General features: G+C 41.0%; 2 protein-coding genes across 2 annotated transcripts; both read right to left on the minus strand.

Annotated features, from left to right (window-relative positions):
• Nucleotides 1–7,611: 7,611 nt before the first annotated feature.
• On the minus strand, nt 7,612–19,182 carry LOC101692200 (mitochondria localized glutamic acid rich protein). The gene is made up of 4 exons (XM_004768494.3): nt 19,031–19,182; nt 14,185–14,288; nt 10,051–10,144; nt 7,612–8,199 (listed from the first exon to the last, which is right to left on the minus strand). The coding sequence occupies exons 1-4, from the start codon at nt 19,110–19,112 to the stop codon at nt 7,754–7,756; spliced, it is 726 nt and encodes a 241-aa protein (XP_004768551.1). The 5' UTR covers nt 19,113–19,182; the 3' UTR covers nt 7,612–7,753.
• On the minus strand, nt 14,967–15,637 carry LOC101691921 (dolichyl-diphosphooligosaccharide--protein glycosyltransferase subunit DAD1). Its single transcript, XM_004768493.2, has one exon. The coding sequence runs from the start codon at nt 15,587–15,589 to the stop codon at nt 15,248–15,250; it is 342 nt and encodes a 113-aa protein (XP_004768550.1). The 5' UTR covers nt 15,590–15,637; the 3' UTR covers nt 14,967–15,247.
• Nucleotides 19,183–19,398: the final 216 nt, after the last annotated feature.

A 19,398-nucleotide genomic window follows, 5' to 3' on the forward strand; every position in this document is an offset into this window, starting at 1 on the left:
AATTAATCCAGGGGCAGCTGGGTGGTTTAGTCGCTTAAGCATCTGCCTTTGGCTCAGGTTATGATTCCAGGGTCCTGGGATCAAGTCCCACATCAGGCTCCTTGCTCCACAGGGAGTATGCTTCTCCTTCTCCCTCTGCCTGCTGCTCTGCCTGCTTGTGCGTGCGCTCTCTCTTTCTCTCTCTGCATATCAAATAAATAAATAAAATCTTAAAAAAATAAAATAAAATGGGGCGCCTGGGTGGCTCAGTGGGTTAAGCCGCTGCCTTCGGCTCAGGTCATGATCTCAGGGTCCTGGGATCGAGTCCCGCATGAGGCTCTCTGCTCAGCGGGGAGCCTGCTTCCCTCTCTCTCTCTGCCTGCCTTTCCATCTACTTGTGATTTCTCTCTGTCAAATAAATAAATAAAATCTTAAAAAAATGTAAAAAATAAAATAAAATAATTATTAATTCACTTGGAATTTTTTGACTGTAGGTTGTAAGGTGATGGGCTAATTTTGTTTTATTTTTAAATTTGGATACCCAATAATCCCTGCACCATTTAGTAAAGAGTTCATTATTTCCTCACTGATTTCTTTTTATTTTTTTTAAGATTTTTATTTTTTTGGTAAGTAATCTCTACACCCTATGTGGGGCTCAAGCTCACAACCCCGAGATCAAGAGCTGCCCACTCCACCAGCTGAGCCAGCCAGGTGCCCCCTCACTGATTTCTAATCGGTCATAATTCTTTCCATCCTATGTGCAGCTTATTTCTCAGTTCCCCATTGTTTTCCATCGGCTATTTGTTTATCTGTTCACCTAACCATCTTAACTGCTATAGCTTTATAGCTTTTTACATCTAGTAGAGTAAGTTCCCATACACACCATGTTCTCCCTGTCTTAACCATATGTTTTTAGCCGTATATTTATATAAGACTGCAAACGATGGGGACTTGACTCATCCCCATGTTGACATTCCACACAGTCCAGATGATGGCCAACTGGGTGCTCTGACAAGAATATGAGAAATTCTGCTCCCAATTAATACTGAGTTCTGAGGAAACAGGAATGTGACTTTTAGGGAGAAGCAGAAAATATTACTGCAACCTGAATAGCCCATAGGTAAAAAGGAGTTATGGTGGTACTGGGAACCCTGCTTCATTACTATTATATTCGTGGGTAAGTTTTGTTAAGTGTGTTGTCACTGGACAAGAAATGTCTTTGCAAGGATTTATATAAGCTCTCATGTCAATTTCATTATCTTGATTTGATTTTTGAGTGAGTTTTGAGGAATAATGTGAAGATACTTCTGGATGTTTCTGTTCAGCTTTCCGCTGAGGAGAAAGCCAGTGACTGTCATGAAGAGTCCTGTTTAAACACTTGGGGAACAACCTCTTCAGGAGCAGTGAAGCTAGAGTAATGTGAGGCGGCACCTGTGATTGCACTGGAATCTGCCTGCGGCTACAGTTCTCATGTAAATTGATTAATGTGGCGATGCTTGTTCTAAGGCCGCAAAGGCTTCCGGGAGCACTGTTGAACCCAACCCCTCTGCTCATTCTCTCTAGACTATTAACAAAGACACGATGGGAAATGGTCTACTTAGAAGCCTGAGCAAGATATCTTATAAATGAATGCTTTGGGGGAGGAGGAATACAAATGGAGTGAAAAATCCATTCAGAATAACAAGTGGGCTTTGTACTATGAGAAGAAAGATGTAGGCTGATTTCTTTATGAAAAAAAAAACATTTATATTTGAGAATTTCTTCACTCCAGTTTCCATACAATCTGAGAAAATTTTGTATTTACCGTAGAAGCCTCAATTATTTTAGTCAAATTGACCCTCTGAAATTTTCTCAAGATTTACTTCTTGGAATATATTTATGAAATTGCTGTTTCGAGGGGCACCTGGGTGGCTCTATCAGTTAGGCCTCAGACTCCTAATTTCAGCTCAGGTCATGATCAAGGGGTCATGGGATTGAGCCCCATTTTGGGCTCCACACTCAGCGGGGAGTCTGCTTTTCTCCTCCCTCTGCCCATCCCCTTGTTCTCTCTCTCTCAAGTAAGTTTATTAAAAAAGAAAGAAAGAAAGAAAGAAAGAAAGAAAGAAAGAAGGAAATGGCTGGTTTTGTAGGTCAAAATGGCCAAATATCAATCGTTCATAGAGATCAATTCTATATACCCGGCCATAACTCTCTGAGCCTCATGATTTCTTCAATAAACATTTACTGAGGGCCCTAATACAGTCTTTTCTACTTAGGCAATTCCCATTCTATTGGAGATTCTAAAGTGTAAACAAATAATTGAAAAACAGAATGATAAATGCAATGATAGAGAAGGTACAAACTGACACAAAGGAATTTGTGAAAGATTCAGCTCAGTCCAGTGAGGAAAGGTGTTGCAAAGCCGATGGTGTTTGAGCTGAGTTAACTGGAAAGCAGCTGAGCCAGTTGAGGAACTGGGAGTGTCTTTCTAGGTGGAGAGAACTACATGTACTACATGTACAAATCTTTGAGGCGTAAAGCAGGATGCCAAGTTCAAGTAACAATGCTGTTAAATCATGTAGGCTCTTTGGGTCAAAGCTAGAGGCTGCAGGAAAATAGGAGTACCGACAAAAGATGAAAACGGAGAGAGGTTGAACAGGTGTGGTTTGTGGTGGGTCTCGGAGTAAAAATACTGACCGTGAAGTAATATCAAATATAAATGTCCTCAATTAGATACTGGTGGGCTAGTGAAAAGCTTTAAACTGGGAGGCAACATGCTCAACTTATCTTTCAGAAGGAAAACTGTAAATGGAATGATAGGGAGACTCACTGAGGGGCTACAGATATGAGGAACTGAGCTAACGTGACAGTTTGGAGACTGTATGGTGATGGAAAAGACTTCGAGGAGTGAAAGGTGTGATGGTGGTGAATTCAAAAGAGCTTAGTTTCAGAATATTTTCTATCATTTGAGTTCTTTTTTAAAATGTTACATTTTCGGGGCACCTGGGTGGCTCAGTGGGTTAAAGCCTCTGCCTTCGGCTCAGGTCATGATCCCAGGGTCCTGGGATCGAGCCCCACATCCGGCTCTCTGCTCTGCGGGGAGCCTGCTTCCTCTTCTCTCTCTCTCTCTGCCTGCCTCTCTGCCTACTTGAGATCTCTGTCTGTCAAATAAATAAATAAAATCTTTAAAAAAAATGTTACATTTTCCTTATTGAATGTTTTAATTTGAGCAAAATAATGGGTCAAACCTTTGTAAAATCTGCCTAAGTATCTTTTTTATTTTTTTTTTAAGGTTTTATTTATTTATTTGACTGAGAGAGAGAGCACAGCAGGGGGAGCAGCAGAGGGAGGGAGAGCAGGGAGCCCAATATAGGACTTGATTCCAGCACCCTGGGATCATGACCTGAGCCAAAGGCAGATGCTTAACAGACTGAGCCACCCAGGCGCCCCTCTAAATATCTTAATAATATAATAAAATCACTGCATGATTAATTCAATTATCATCTAATTGAAAGATTAATTTTCTTTTCTTTTCTTTTTTTTAGACAGAGCAGCATGCACAAGGAGGGGTGGGTGGGTGGGGGCAGAAAGAGAGAGAGTGAGTTCGAGAATCTTAAGCAGCACAGAGGCCCACTGGGGGGTTGATCTTACGACCCTGAGATCATGACTTTCATGATCTGAGCAAAAACCAAGAGTCAGGCACCCAACTGACTGAGCCACCGAGGCATCCCTTGAAAAATTCATTTTAAAAATCAGTTTAGGGGTGCCTGTGTGGCTCAGTCAATTAAGCATCTGACTTTGGGCAGGTCATAATCTCAAGGCTGTGGGATCAAACTCCATGTAGGGCTCTTCTCCATGCTCAGGGTGGAGTGGGCTTCGCCCTCTCCCTCTGGACCTCCCCCTGCTCATGCTCTCTCTCTCCCAGATAAATAAATAAATAAAATATTTTAAAAATCTGTTTAGTTGGTCACTCTATGTGGCTTCTGCTTGAGACATAACAGATATAACTACAGTCTACAAATCTTCCTCTCCAAAAGAACGTTCTTTCCCTAGTTCTGAGGGAAAGGATTTCTGATTTGTGAGAAAGGATTTTCATTTTTAAATGGGAGTAATAATGCCCACAATGTTCATGTCACCTGCTAAAGGAAAAAGCTAATTTTCTCTTCATTTTCTTCCTCCGCCCCAGAAATCACCATCCATAAGAAATAATCTCAGAAAATAAAAGGTAAATGTTTAGATTAGTTTAATTATTAATTTGGGCAGTGATTACTTAAAATTATACATCCATATGAAAAATTTGAATAATAATACTTAACTGGCCAAATTCCTCCCATTTGTTCATGAAAACTCACCCCAAAAGTTAAGTAAATAAATCTTTTTCTAGAAATTTCTTTGGAGAGAACTTCAACTGAGGAAAAACATTGTATAATGTGTTTTATTATAACGGACAGTATTGCTTCTGGTCAACAGATGTTATCTGACAGGACAAATACTTGGCACAGAAATTACTAGCACATTCAAAAACTAATCTTCCCTGAATTCAGCTTTGACTCAGAAGCTGGCTGTGGAATACACTGCATTAGAAAATTCACATTAAAAAAAATAAAGCAGTTATTTCATATTATTCAAGACTGCTCCATACATTTCTTTCAATAGTGAAAGTAGTGTTTAAATTTCAGGGGCATGTCGTTGGTTAAAACATATGTTGTGTTTTTTATAAATTTAGTCCTCTTTTATATCCCTGTCTTCATCAAAGAGAACTTGGTTATCTGATTCTACTGCCATTATTAATCTTTTGTAATTGGTTTCATATTCCAAGCCCCACACTCTATATCACTTTGACTTTGTTAAGGTATATTTTCAATTTTATCAAAATCAGCCAATGATCTAATAAGAAAAATACTGTTTGTGAAATATTGTTGTTTCACATTGGTTGTTAAAGTCTAAAAAAAGCTAATAAAATATAGTTTGCTTTTGGACTTGATAGCTGCTGTTTCAAAAGGTTGTTTGTTCTAAATAAATACTGGACTTTAAAAGGAAAAAAACCCTTCTAAAATTTTTTTCAGAAAAGGCAACAATTGGCCAGAAGGTAAAGCCGGACAAATTCTGGATCTGTGGGGTACAGCTCATTCTTTCATCATCCCTGTTGAAGAATGTGACAGGCAACAACACAAAAGTTAGTCTGCATCAAATTCAAAGTTAAGCTTTATTTCCTAACTATCTTAACTACATATTGCTGCTTACAGTGCCCCAACTGCATGGCTTAGTATACAACCCGCTGATTTGCTCACAATTTTATGGATCAGCAATTTGGTCTGGGTGTTCAGCTGGCCGGTTCTTGCTCGTTCTTGCCTGGGATCTCTCAGTTGCAGTTGTCCGGCATGGCGGCTGAAACTGGAGGGTCTAGGATAGCCTCACTCATGCATCTGGGGTTAGCGCTAGCTAGGGATGGGGCCGCTCTCTCCATAAGGTCTCTTATTCTCATGGAGACCGTACAGTAGTCCCAAGATTCCAAGCAAACGAGAAGTCTCACAAAATCAATTCCACAGCATTCCATCAAAGCAAGGTACAAGTCAAGTTCAAATTCAAGGAGTTGGAAAAATAATCTCCACCCCTTGATGGAAAGGAATATAAAGGCATACTTCATTGGAGTGTATGTGGAAAGACTATGTGACTGTTTTTTTCCCAGTCTACCACACTAACAATGGCTCAAAATTCACAAAAAATATGGAAAAAGATTGATTATATAAAAACTAAAGAAAAAATCTCCTGTACTACAAAAACACCATAAGTAGAGTAAAATGAAAGACAAACTTGGAAAATAATTTCAATTTATATCAAAGTTTGCTATCTCTAGTACAGAAAACTTTCTTAAAAATAGAAAAGTAAAGGTCTAACAACACTATAAAAAATGCATTGAAAGGGCACCTGGGTTGCTTGGTTGGTTAAGTCTCTGCCTGATTTCAGCTGGGGTCATTTCAGTGTTGTGAGATGGAGCCCTGCGGTGGGCTCTGTGCTGGACGTGGAGTCTGTTTATGATTCTCTCTCTCCCTCTCCCAGTACCCCCACTCTCTCTCCCAAAATTTAAAAAAAAAAAATGCGTTGGAGATATGAACAGAAACTTTGCAGAAAAAGAAAGGTACATTGCCCTTAACCAATGAAAAAAGGTTCAACCTCACTCTTAATAAAGAAAACACAAATTAAAATCATGCTGATACAAGTTTTCATCTATCACACCTATCAAAAATCCAAATGTTTGGGGTGCCTGGGTGGTTCAGTGGGTTAAGTCTCTGCCTTCGGCTTGGGTCATGATCTCAGGGTCCTGGGAATGAGCCCCACATCAGGCTCTCTGCTCAGCGGGGAGCCTGCTCTCCACCCCCCCACCCCCCCGCCTCTCTGTCTATTTGTGGTCTCTCTCTCTGTCAAATAAATAAATAAAATCTTTAAAAAAAAAAAAAAAAACCAAATGTTTTAAAATACACTCGGCAGGAAACAGGTACTCACGTACATTGTTATTTTGGGAATACAAAATAGTATGACTCCTATTGAAGGGCTTTTGCAATAGATAGCAAAATTACTTACGTATTTGATCTAGCAATCTCTCTTTCAGAAATCTATCCTAGTGAAACACTGAAAAATGCAAAAAGACACTTTGCAGAAGCTTATTCAATGCAGCAGTATTTGTGATTGCAAATAAGAGAAACAACTCAAATGTCCATCAGTAGGAGACAGTTGAGTAAATCATAGTACCCACACATGTAGCTCCATGCAACTGTAAAAAGTAATGAGAACTAGGGGAATCTGGGTGCCTCAGTCAGTTAAGCATGTGACACTTGTTTTCAGCTCACGTCGTGATGTGGGTGTTGAGGGATCCAGCTCCAGGTAGGGCTCTGTGCTCAGTGGGAAGTCTACTTGAGATTCTCTCTCCCCCTCTGCTCTTCCCCTCCCCCTGCCCTGCCCTCGCTCACTCCCTCTCTAAAATAAATAAATAACTCTTTTAAAAATTTTTAATTATTTTTTTTGACAGAGAGAGAGAGAGATCACAAGTAGGCAGAGAGGAAGGCAGAGGGAGAAGGGGAAGCAGGCTCCCCACTGAGCAGAGAGCCCCATGCAGGGCTGGATCCCAGGACCCTGAGATCATGACCTGAGACAAAGGCAGAGGCTCAACCAACTGAGCCACCCAGGTGCTCCAAAGTGTTTTTTTTTTCATTATTCATGCGATCCTGTGTGTATGTTAATCTACAATAAATATTATAATCTATATTTTATATTATACATGATCTTTAATACTATAGACTATACATGATCTTTAATACTATATTATAGATCTTTAATATTATAGGCTTTAATAATATAGATCTTTAATACTATAGACTATACATTAAAAATTAGTGAATAAAAACAGAAGCACTAATGACTTTCCAACTTTATTTAAATGAGTTCAAATCAAAACTCAAGAATCTAGATTAACACACATTAAGGTACAGGTATAGCAAAATTAAAGTGAATGCAGATTGTACAGAAAGCTCAATTCCTATGATATAAAACTGAAATACAAAGATGCAACTCCGTGAGCTCTTTACTGAAATGTCATATTCTGATCTCAGAGAGCAGGCAACTATTCACACCCATAAAAATCTCAAAGTCTCTCAATCCCCAAGTCTATCAGTACATACCAGAAATCTTCAAATTTTCTAGCAAAGGAGCCTGTCCTAAAGCTATGATGACTGAAACTACAAAAGCACCTATCAGACAGGATGGCATTTTTTTGGCTAAAGGGTCGGTCAGCAAGAGATTAGCCTTGAGTCGGGGCGTGGGCGTCGGAACTAACGCTGGCTTGCTCCTGTGAATCATCCCCAGCAGAGGATTCTGATTCAACCGGAGGACTCTTCTCTTCTCCTTCAGCATTTCCACCAGCGCTTTCCTTGTCTGTGGTCCCGAGATCATTTCCGGCAACAGCTCCATCCAGAGCTGCACTCTGAACCTCCGGGGGCGCTTCGGCGCTGGCTTCTGCGGTGGCGCCCAGCCCGGCGTCTGTCGCCTCTGCCCCCACTTTAGCACTGACCGCGTCGGGCTCGCCGGCAGTGGCCTCCACATCCCCGGGACCGGCTGAAGCCTCTTCTACCGCCGCAGCTGGAACATCTGGAGTACCTTCCGCATCTACCTCCAGGACTTCCGGGGCAGACACTTCACACACGTCTGAACTTGCTTTCTCCGCTCCTGCCACGTTCTCTTTTTCACCTTTAAGATTTAGTCCATTAAGCAAAGGGTTAATTTAAAGAGCATGGGAACGCAGCGGAAGCCCGCGAAGTCATTTTTTAAAAAAGATTTTTATTTATTTATTTGAGAGAGAGAGAGAGATCACAAGTAGGCAGAGGCAGGTAGAGAGAGAGAGGAGGAAGCAGGCTCCCCGCTGAGCAGAGAGCCCGATGTGGGGCTCGATTCCAAGACCCTGAGATCATGGCCCCAGCCAAAGGCAGAGGCTTTAACCCACTGAATCACCCAGGCGCCCCTCCCCCGCAGTCATTTTTTAAAAATGAGACAAAGTTATCTGTACTGATATGAAATGCTCTTCAAGGTAGCCTGTTAAATGAAAAAAGCAAGAAAAAAAGCAATGTATACCATATGGACAAAAGGAGGTAAGGTATACCCAGATAGTTTTTATTTGCAAAGACTCTCTAGGAGGATACAAAGAAGCTGGTATTATTGATTCGCTCTGGGGAGGGAAAATGGGAAAAGGGAGGGGAAAGCATCTGCTTTTTCATAACCCTTTTGAACCTTTAAAAAATTTACAAATATTATTTATTTAAATACAAGGAACATGAAAAACAGCCAACCTTTCATATGAAGTAGCATGGAAAAACAGCCAACTTACTAGTTGATGACTGAGCAATCACTATCCTCTTTCAACCTCAGTTTTATCATCTGTAAAATGGGGAAATCGATAATATCTGCCTCAAAGAGCTATTGTGAGGACTGACTAAAATTAAGGCATGACAAGGGGTTTAAAACCAAAAGTGCAGGGGGATCTGGGTTGTTCAGTTGGTTAAGTGTCTGCCTTTGGCTCAGGTCATGATCCCAGAGTCCTGGGATCAAGCCCCACTTTGGGCTCCCTGCTCAGTGCTCTCTAACTCTCTCAAATAAATAAATAAATAAAATCTTAAAAAAAAAAAAAAAAAGTTCCAGCCACGTGGGTGGCTCAGTAGGTTAAGCACCCAATTCTTGGTTTTGGCTCAGGTCACGATCTCAGGGTTGTGAGACTGAGCCCCTCAGTGGGCTCCAGGCTTATCGGGGAGTCTGTTTGGGATTCTCTCTCTCCCTTTGACCACCACCCCAATAAATAAATAAATAAATAGTGCTATGGAAATGTTGAGTTTTATTATTATTACAATCAGCTTTCTCGTGATTCTATTCAGTAGTATTTATTGATGGTATTCCATTTCTTAACATTGTCATGACTAAAAGGTTAAAATTGGTTCATAAGTAGCTAGTATCTGTCCCTAAATAGTGATCAAAGTAATAGATAATAATGGCATTATAATTGAGATGAAAAAAGTATTCAAAGCAAGCAGTTTAAGGCAAAAAACATACATTAGGGTGAAAATGTAAAGTTTGTGTTCTAGTAGTTGCCATTTTATCATCAGATCAACTCAGGAACTTAATAGACATGATTGACTGCACTAATGTCAAGTGAACTTTGGGCAAAGACACACAGCCAAAACTGAAACAAGAATTAGTTTAATGATTTAAAAAAAAAAAAAATGAGGGAAATGAGCTGCTGAGAGAGACAGATACTAAAACATGTCCGCCTGAATGGAAGTCTGAGTAGGGGAAAAGTAATATTATCAAACAAAGATTCAAAGTCACTGGTCAGCAGTACAAATGTAAAACGTTTCATTTATCTAATGTACTCATCCAAAACATATAACAATATTCCTTAGGTTTTGGTTGGGCTTTCCCTTTCTGAATGAACTTCTCCCCAAAGCCATTCTGTTAAGTTAGTAAAGAAGTCGAAAGCAAATAGTGTTCATAGCTAGAGTAAGATCATGGAAATCAGTGTCTCAAGGGAAAAAAATAATAAATCCACTTTACCTTGAAGTGGATGTAACTCTGCTTTGTTTTTTTCTTTCAAATTTGTTACACGTTCCGTTTGTTTGCCTTGCTCTGATGTGATCGTCCTGTAAGTCTGAAAGTAAATGTGTGCTTAAGTTTCTTTCTTGAGCTCTAAAATTCAACATGCCAATTTCAAAGGTATCTATAATTCAAAGAAGAGAAACCAATGTACACCAGCACACTTTTGCTTCTCCTTTGGAAATTTTTGCTACTAAGTGAAATTCTTTACAAAGGAAAGAAACAAATGCTCTAACAGGAGTCAAAGATAACAGAAAAACACAGGCAGATACAAAGATGAAGACAAAGAAGGAAAAAACAAATCATGCTAGAACCAAAATACTCTGACAAGCATTTATAGATACCCCCTGGCATTTATCCCAGAGAAATGGCAACTTATGTGCACACAAAAACCCTTATACAAATGTTCATGGTTGCTTTATTTGTAACAGCCAAAAGCTGGAATCTGGCTGGGGGGTCCTACAACAGGTGAACAGTTAAGCAAACTGTGGTAAACCCATAACTTGGAATGCTACTCAGGATTAAAAAGGAATGAACTCTCAACACAGGTTTAACAATTTGGATGCATCTCCAGGTAATTATGCTGAGTGAAAAAAGCCAGTCTCAAAAGGCTGTATACCTCATGATTCCATTTATGTAACATTCTTGAAATGGAAAGTTGTACACCTAGAGAACAGATTTGTGGTTGCCAGGGCTAGGAAGAAGGGAGGAGAGGACAAAAAAGACTGAGGGCAATTACAAAGGACTACACAAGGGATCCTATGTCCTGACAGCAGTAGTGAATACATGAATCTACACGTGATACGACTGCCTGGAATGAAATACACATGCATGTGTGCATATGTGCACCCGTGCACACACACACAAAGTGCAAGTGAAAGTGGTGAAATATGAATAAGGACAGTGGATTTTATCCATGTCCACTTCCTGATTGTGATACTGGGTTACCGCGATAAAAGATGTTACTCACCAGAAGAAATGAGGCAAAGACTCTGTGAGACCTCTGTATTAGCTCTCATAACCGCACATGAAACTCAATCATCTCGTAACCAAAAGTTTGAAAAAAATCTTCCAAAACAGCATATTTGTAGACCCTAATGAAGATTCCTTAAGTAAGCTAGGGTTTTTCCTTAAAAGCAGAACTATGACCTGACCATCGGTTATTTCAGAAACAGAATCAGGAATAAAACTTAGCAGTAGGATTACAGATTTTTAAAATTTGCATTTTATATACGTGTTCTCTAAATTTTTAATAACCAAAACCCATGTATCTTATTAAAAATTATACTTTGCAAATTACAAACCATTTTAGAGCATGTTAGAATTAGACTGTGAAAATGGAAAATCTACAACCTCAGGGGTGGAAATGATACCGAAGTGGCCCTAACAAATCCGGCAGAGTTTGGTGAATTCAGGCTTGAATCATCTGGGTTTCAAAGGATCAGCAGGAATGATGGTCACCAATCTGGATGAGAGCAGGGGATACTTTCCTGGCAGGGTGGGAACTCCTGAGAGCTTAAACCACTATGCTGAGTCGACATGCTCCACACTCAGTACACAAAAGCTGAGCCTGGGGAGAGGTTCACGTTCCTGAAATGGACATCCCAGCCCAAGTGAACATGCTTTCTTTTTTTGTTGTTCAAGGGACTAAAACACAAGATGAGAAGAAAGGCTGGTTCAGGCAGAATCGAAGAGATGAGGATATTGGAATGATTCACACTCATGTGTAGCCGAGAGAATTTAGTTTTCCAAATCAAAGGTGGTCATACACAGAGTAGAAAAAAGGCCTATCAGAAGGGGCCTTTGCACAGCCTCAAATGTAGACTTCGAAAGTTATTTCCAAATGATATCACTCATTATATGTAAGCATTTAAAATATCCCACAAACATCTCAGATCCTCAAAAACCTGACATAACCTGGGCCTGCCTCAGAGTCTAAGAGGCCCTTATTGTAGAAGATTTTACATGGAAATGAAAGACTGGCTGGTGACCATCTCTGGATTCCATTCAGATAAATCTAGTAGAGAACTTATTTTCATATAGGACAAAGGGAAGGAGGTGGGACTTGAATACAGGTTTTCAAGTGTCTCACATTCTGCATTTCCTCCTAACAAGAGCCTAAGATTCTTGGGAATTGAAGCTTCCTACATTCAAGAGTAAAACCACACATTCTTAGAGGTGGAAAGGGACTTGAAGCTCATGCTTTGTCCAACTCCCACTCCCACTGAGAGAGAACAAGGCCAGAAAGGGCTCAAAGGACAGTCATTTTATGACCTTCCTGTTTATGATTGCTCTTGCAAAGAAAGATTGGACTGGAGAGATTCATGTCTGGCACTAATAAGCATAATTATGGGCATAGTGAGTTCCAGATGAAATTCCATCTATCCAGCTCCCCCTATAATCACATGGCCCAGTTCAATCTCTGTTTCTCCAATGGCCTACTTCCAACAATAGTAGCTCTGGGCAGTGAATTCGACATTAAGCAATAGATGGTAGAAGGAAAGGAATCTGGGTATGAGTGAAAGCTGCTGGATCAGTGGAGGATGATAATATAAGTGATATCTTTGAAATATCTGGTTTCTTGAGGCCCTCAAAATTCTGAAGATTAGGCTAAGTTATTTTGTTTTGGCCATCTACATACAAACTGCTCCTAGTTATGCCATCTACATACAAACTGCTCCTAGTTATACACATCTCTGTAGGGTCAAACCAAAATGTAGTGACTTTTGTGTACTCTTAGGGTTTCCGAAAATTTTGTATTTATTTTCCTTTTGTTCATAATGAAGATTAAATTTTGATTTAGAAAGTTTATGACAAAATGGGGAATGATTCAATAGACTTATTATTACTTATTTAATACACAAATATTTCATCACTTTAGCCCTAAAAATCATACTATCAAAAGCTTCATTTTTCAGTGATCATCTGGAAGGAGTAGGTAAAACATTCTTTTAACTTTGCATATGTCTATTTTGAATTTTTGAAAATATATGAATAAATATTACCTTTTTAAAATAATGAATGTATACAAAGATATATAAAACTAATAAAAACCATGGAGACAGTACAAAGATTTGGGGAGGGAAGAGTGAATACATGGAACACAGGGAATTTTTAGGGCACTGAAACTATTCCGTATGATACTATAATGGATATATTGTTATACACTTGTCCAAACTCATAGAATGTGCAGTACCGAGAGTGAACCCTAATGTACACTATAGACGTTAGTTAGTTAAAATGTATTGATATTGACTCATCAGTTGTAACATGTATCACACTAATGCGAGGTTGTTGATGGAGTATTGAGAGGAGATGTGAGAACGCTATACTTCCTGTTGATTTTTCTATAAACCTAAAATGCTCTAAAAAAAAAAAAAAGTCTATTGGATGCCTGGTGGCTCAGTCAGCTAAGCGTCTGCCTTCAGCTCAGGTCCTGATCCTGGGGTCCTGGGATGAAGCCCCACATCAGGATCCCTGCTCGGCAGGGAGCCTGTTTTTCCCTCTCCCTCATCCCCTCCCCACTACTGGTGTTCTTTTGCTCTCTCAAATAAAAAATAAAATATTTTTAAAAAGAGTCTATTAAGTTAATCTTTCAAAACGGTTCTTGTTTAAATGTTAATAATAGTACCTACCTTATAGCATTGCTGTAGTTATTAAATGAGCCGTGAGTCTGTCACTCATGTTTATATGATAAACACTCATAGGTCGACTATTACTATTAGTATTTACAATAACATCATTTTTAAAAAGATTTTATTTATTTTAGAGAGAGAGCTTGAGAGGAAGGAGGGTCAGAGAGAGAAACACACTCCCCGCCCAGCAGGGAGCCGGCAGGTCTCAAACCCAGGACTCCAGGATCATGATCTGAGCCAAGGGCAGTCATTTAACCAACTGAGCCACTCAGGTGCCCCTAATAATGTCATTTTTACTGGAAGTCACCTGTACTTGGCAGTGTATATTGTGTAAGAAATGTTGATTTCCCACCATCTTGTATATTTAACTAATCTCATGTCCTGACTTTGATAATGTTTTGAGTTTTACATATTACAAAATATATGAATTCCTAAACATTATGGTTATTTAAACACTTACATAATATCCACCAGCACTGACAGTGACACCTACAACCAGATAATAGATCATATTTGATCCAGATGATCCAAACCATTTGTTAGATGACATCCAGCGAAGAGATGCTAGGAAAACAAGTTGAAACACAGTTAGCTGTACCACTTAAGCAAAACTATTTAAAATAATTATACCTCAAAAAAATTTTCCCCTTCAGTGAACTATTAACATCAAGTGATTTTTAGCTTAAGGGAATACAGTATCACAAAGTAGGGTAATAATTCCATTTGACATTTTCCCAATCTCATTTGATAAGTACTTATGAAACCTGTCAGCTTCGTGCTTAGCATCATGCTTTTCTTGGAAAGAGTGCAGGCGTGAGTAAGGAGAAATGACAAAAGCACTGAACAGTTTTAACAGTCCAACAAGATGCAAAAGAAATCCATTGCTATATGTACTCCACTACAGGCTTCAGTGGAAAAGATTATCTTTCCAAAAATTGAATTAAATATATTTGAACTAAAACAGGTTGAAGCCCAACACATTTCTACAAATCTATAATACAAATATCCTACATAGACAGAAATCTTAATTTTTCTAACAAAAGCCTTTAAAGATGAGCAGATATAAGATTGTTTAGGACAAGATGTTACAACATGGTCATGTGTGAAGAAGTACAATTCTGTACAAACCAATAGAAATAGGTAAGAGTACTGTATTATTATGTCTAAATACATAAAACTTGTAAATGTTATACGCCCTTGAATTGAAATTTTATTTTATTTTATTTATTTATTTATTTTTTTTTTGGCATGGAGTTTTTTTAATTTGGAAGCCAAAAAGGTTACATTTAATGGGAAGCAGAGGTCATGTTAATAAATGCTCATTACGAAGCTGCTCTAACACAGAAGCAAGGGAAATACTCTGGGCTCGCCACCTACAGTCCCAATCAGAGTCGGCAGGTCAGTATAAATCTGAAGAACACCCACATGTCCAAGTTGTCATCTCAAAAGCTCTCATCCAGGGGAAATCAAAAAGTGAACATTCTTCTAGTCTCCTACTCCCCAATTAAGTAAATGGGAATAATTCAGCCAACGAAGTTCATTACAACAAGGTGCAGGATGGTACTGGCAAAGAGAAAATCAGCAAAGGCTCGCTCTGGGGAGATGCCTTGGAAATCTGCCTTGTTCTGTGGGTTGATCTGTATCCTGAGGCAAACCGCTAGGATGAAGCTCCCCACACAAGAGATGAAGCCCGAGAGAAAAGAGTTGAAGGGGAAGGTCCCCACGAGGAGACAATAACCGAACTGCAGCGCTCCGGTCAGCAGTATGTACAGGAGGTACGCGTCAAGCAACTTCAGACGCTGAGGAGTGGAGCTCAAGTACTCTTCTAAGAACCGCGAGATGACCGACACTACCGACGCCGACATGACTACACACTCAGTTCTTCGGCCCGCGATCCCCGAACTCTGAATTGAAATTTTAAATAATAGACTCAGAGATAGAAAGAGTTTAAAGTTCATATAGCTCAAATTCTTTATTTTCAAGATACAAAAAAAGTAGAAACATTAATTTATTCACTCAACAAAAAAGGGTTGAGCGCCTACTATGTGTTTCGTCTTGTCAGAATCATTAAGGATAGAACTTTGAACAAGACATACAAGGTCCTGAGCCTCATGTAGCTCACATAGTTGAAGGAGGGAAGAAATGCACAAATAACTGAAATGCAGTGTGACAAATGCTGGAACAGAAGCAAGCAGAAGTTGCAACAACAGCATAAAAATTCAGTGAAAAACCTCAGCTAGCTGGCTTAAGGGACCTGTCATAATTAAAGAGACATCACCTGGGTTTTGAAGGAAAGTACAGGAGACTGTCAGATGAATAAGGGAGAGAAAATTGCACCAGAGGCAGAAGGCACAGCACATGCAAGGTCAGGAGAGCTAAAAAAGTGCAAAGTAATTGGATGTGGCCTGACACACAGGGTGTGAATGAGGACTGGGGAGAAGTTTTGATTTGCAGTTGCCCTAATTACAAATCTTTGTATTAGCAATACTGGAAAGACTTCCTGTATGTGTTTTCAGTTTGTATATAAACAATCATCTCTTGGAAAAAATATTTTTTCCGCACCAATGTAGCCAAAGAGGTTATCTTAAGAGGGTATGGCTTTGACCTGTAGTGGGGCTTTTGTTGGTTTAAAAATACATCTGTTACTAAACAGGGAATATGTAGCTTCTGTAGTTGTCAACCAGACATAAATATCAAAAAGATTATTTTAAATAGGAAGCAATAAAGAAAATCATCCGAGATGTAAGTAAAGACTTAAACACAAATACAATTATGACAATTAAAAGAGTAATGAGGGCCGCCTGGGTGGCTCAGTGGGTTAAAGCCTCTGCCTCCAGCTCAGGTCATGATCCCAGGGTCCTGGGATGGAGCCCCATATCCTGCTCTCTGCTCAGCGGGAAGCCTGCTTCTTCCTTCTCTCTCTGCCTGCCTCTCTGCCTACTTGTGATCTCTGTCTGTCAAATTTTAAAAAAAAAAAAAAATCTTAAATAAAAATAAAAGAGCAATGAAATGGGAAATAAATATTTAATAAAGATTAATTAGTTAAATTTGAGCATATCAATGTAATGTGAAATAGATATTAGAAGTTTTGCAGGAGAATATTTTCTTACCTGAGGAAATATTTACAATATAGCAAATGCAAATTTATAGCAAAATAATCTATACAGGGCTATCTCAGTTTGTGAAAGCTATGTGCACAAGAATAAAATGCAAGAGGAAGAAAGTTCTGGAACATTATATATACTAAAATGTAAATGGTGGTATTCTCTGAGTGGCAGGATTACAGGTGACCTCTCTTTTGCCTTTCTGCGTTCCTTCCAATGATCTATTACAAACCCTAATTATTTACTCATCAAAAAGTTACATTTTTAAAAAGCAAAAGCCTGAGAACACAATTTGGTGAGGCTCAGCTAAAATTTTACTCTTCAGTTCATCAAAACAGAAAGTACCAACAAAAAGGTCAATTAATCTCCATGACTGAAGCCAGATTCCCGGTCAATAATAGTTCTTAAAATACATAAACAAATCAATGCTACGAAAAAAAGTAATTAGATGAAAATGAGAGAAAGATCAGGGCTGCTACAGCCAGTATTGCTAACTACCAATTTAAAATGTCTAACCTGCTTTTCTTTTACCCCAAGTTGGGGAAGAAATTATCTGAAACGCGTCGCTACAAAAGAGGTGTGTGTGTTTGCGCGTATTTGTGCCTGAAGCCGGTGGTGCATGCGCAAGATAACGCCAAAGGCCAAGGTCAGGGGGCTCATCTTTCTCCCCTCCCCACCCCCAATCACAACGGCCTCGTTATCTTCTGAAGTTTAAAATTAATGGGTTCTACTTCGTCAGTGAAAAAATGCTCTATCTTACTCAGTATAAAGATCAAGGAAAACGAAGATGCCTTACTCTGTTATCGGTGAGGCAACGGCTTCCTACCATTTTTTTAAGAGAAAAATAAAGCTTTCTGGACAGACCTTCCTTCCCTCCCACCGCCACCACCACCACAGGCCTAATTAAAGTGGAGGCGGGGGAGGGGAGGAGGGGAAGGAGACATGGCCCATGGAATCTTCCGCGGCAGTGTTTCTTTCTCTGTCTGCTCCAACGCACGCTCTGGGCAAAACTACCTCAAAGCCTTAGAAAGTGAGGCCAAGTGCGGGGAGAACTAAGAACTTTCCAAAAGGTTGTCTAAGAGCCGCTGGGTTAAGCAGGACCGCCAAGACAGGGGAGGCGGAGGAGGTCTGGGAAGGAGCCGCTGGGGCAGAACTGCACAGGAGCGCGAAGCCCGCCCGCAGCAGGGAGGGAAAACACGCATGCCCACACTTATTAAGCCCTTGCAGTGTTCCCGGCACTATAGTAGGCGCTTTTGTATTTTTCAAGTTTTAGTAAAGAGGCTTCAAGTTTGGGCGCCTGGGTGGCTCGGTTGGTTAAGCGACTGCCTTCCGCTCAGGTCACGGTCCCACAGTTGCAGGATCGAGTCCCACATCGGACTCCCAGCTCCACGGGGAGTCTGCTTCTCCCTTTGATCTTCTCCCCTCTCCTGCTCTCTCTCACTCTCTCTCCGTAAATAAACAGAATTTTTTTTAAAAAAAGCTTCCAGCTTGAACTGCAACTTCCCTCTTTAGGAAATTTCCGAATACTATCCCTCTTCCCATGCATCGCCAAATCTGAAGGTGAGAGATACGGGGACGGCTGGGCGGAACAGGTGGATAGCTCCCGGTTTCTGCGCAGCCCCAGACAAAGTGCTTCGAAGGTTCCTCGAGTTCCGGCTGCGGAGCCCCGGACAAGCCATAAGTTTATTTATTCGGGGGCATTTAGCCAACATTTAGTGGGCCCGCACTCCCTCCCGCGCCCTGCCTGGCTCCATCGTGCTACCCGTTCCTCTGCTTCCTCGTGAAGCTGGAGAGCGCAATAAAAGGAGTAAACTACGCGGGCGTTAGCCAGCCATTTTTCTAAGCGCTTTTAACGGCATATTAACTCATTAAAACTCACAACCATTATTGTCCCCATTTTTGAAATGAGGGAACAGGTGAAATCCCTTACCCAATCAAGATTCGAACCCTCGAAGCCTAGTGCGGATTCCGAAGCCGCTCTAGAAAGGTTGCCTACTATCCAAGGCTTGGAGAACTTCGGGGCGTCCTCCCCGCGATTTTCCTCCATTTCTCCCCTTGCCCCAAGCCCAGGCTTCTGCCCTCGGACCGGGTTTGTCGCCCCCCAACCTCCCGGGTGCCGGCGGGGACGGGGACCCCGGGCAATCTACGCGCGAGACGTCCGTTCTCTTCAGGCTTGGACGCCGGGGCCGGCGCGGTACTCACCGTCCTTCCGGAGCGGCGCGGGGCCGGGGGGCGCCCTCAGGGGCAGCGCCAGCGTCTTGGAGACCGCCCTGCGGAGATACATCGCGCCCGCTGCCCGCAGCGCCGCAGACTCTGCTGCCCGCTCGCGCTGCGAGGCGCGGGGAGCCGGGGCGAGCTCCGCCCGGGGGAGGAGCGCGGACCCCTGCCCAGCCCCGCCCGTGTGCCCCCGGGAGGTGGGGACGGGTTGTTCGCCCGCTTCTTCCTCCCGCAACCTAGTCTCCCGACTCTGTTGCTCTCTCCCGGGTCCGAGAAACGAGCTGTACGCGCCTTCTCAGAAAAGGGATCGGAAGCCGAGAAGTCACCATCACCTGCCGAACTCCGGCGGACAG

Source organism: Mustela putorius, unplaced genomic scaffold (assembly GCF_011764305.1).
Source record: "Mustela putorius furo isolate JIRA1106 unplaced genomic scaffold, ASM1176430v1.1 tig00000083_pilon_pilon_pilon, whole genome shotgun sequence".
Lineage (NCBI taxonomy): Eukaryota > Metazoa > Chordata > Mammalia > Carnivora > Mustelidae > Mustela > Mustela putorius.

Coding starts and splice junctions, on each gene's coding strand:
- LOC101692200 (XM_004768494.3), bottom strand. CDS start 19,112: ATGTATCTCCGCAGGGCGGTCTCCAAGACGCTGGCGCTGCCCCTGAGG. Junction 10,145..14,184: donor TCAGTGCTGGTGGATATTAT/GTAAGTGTTTAA, acceptor ATTTACTTTCAG/ACTTACAGGACGATCACATC. Junction 8,200..10,050: donor AGAGTTACATCCACTTCAAG/GTAAAGTGGATT, acceptor TAAATCTTAAAG/GTGAAAAAGAGAACGTGGCA.
- LOC101691921 (XM_004768493.2), bottom strand. CDS start 15,589: ATGTCGGCGTCGGTAGTGTCGGTCATCTCGCGGTTCTTAGAAGAGTAC.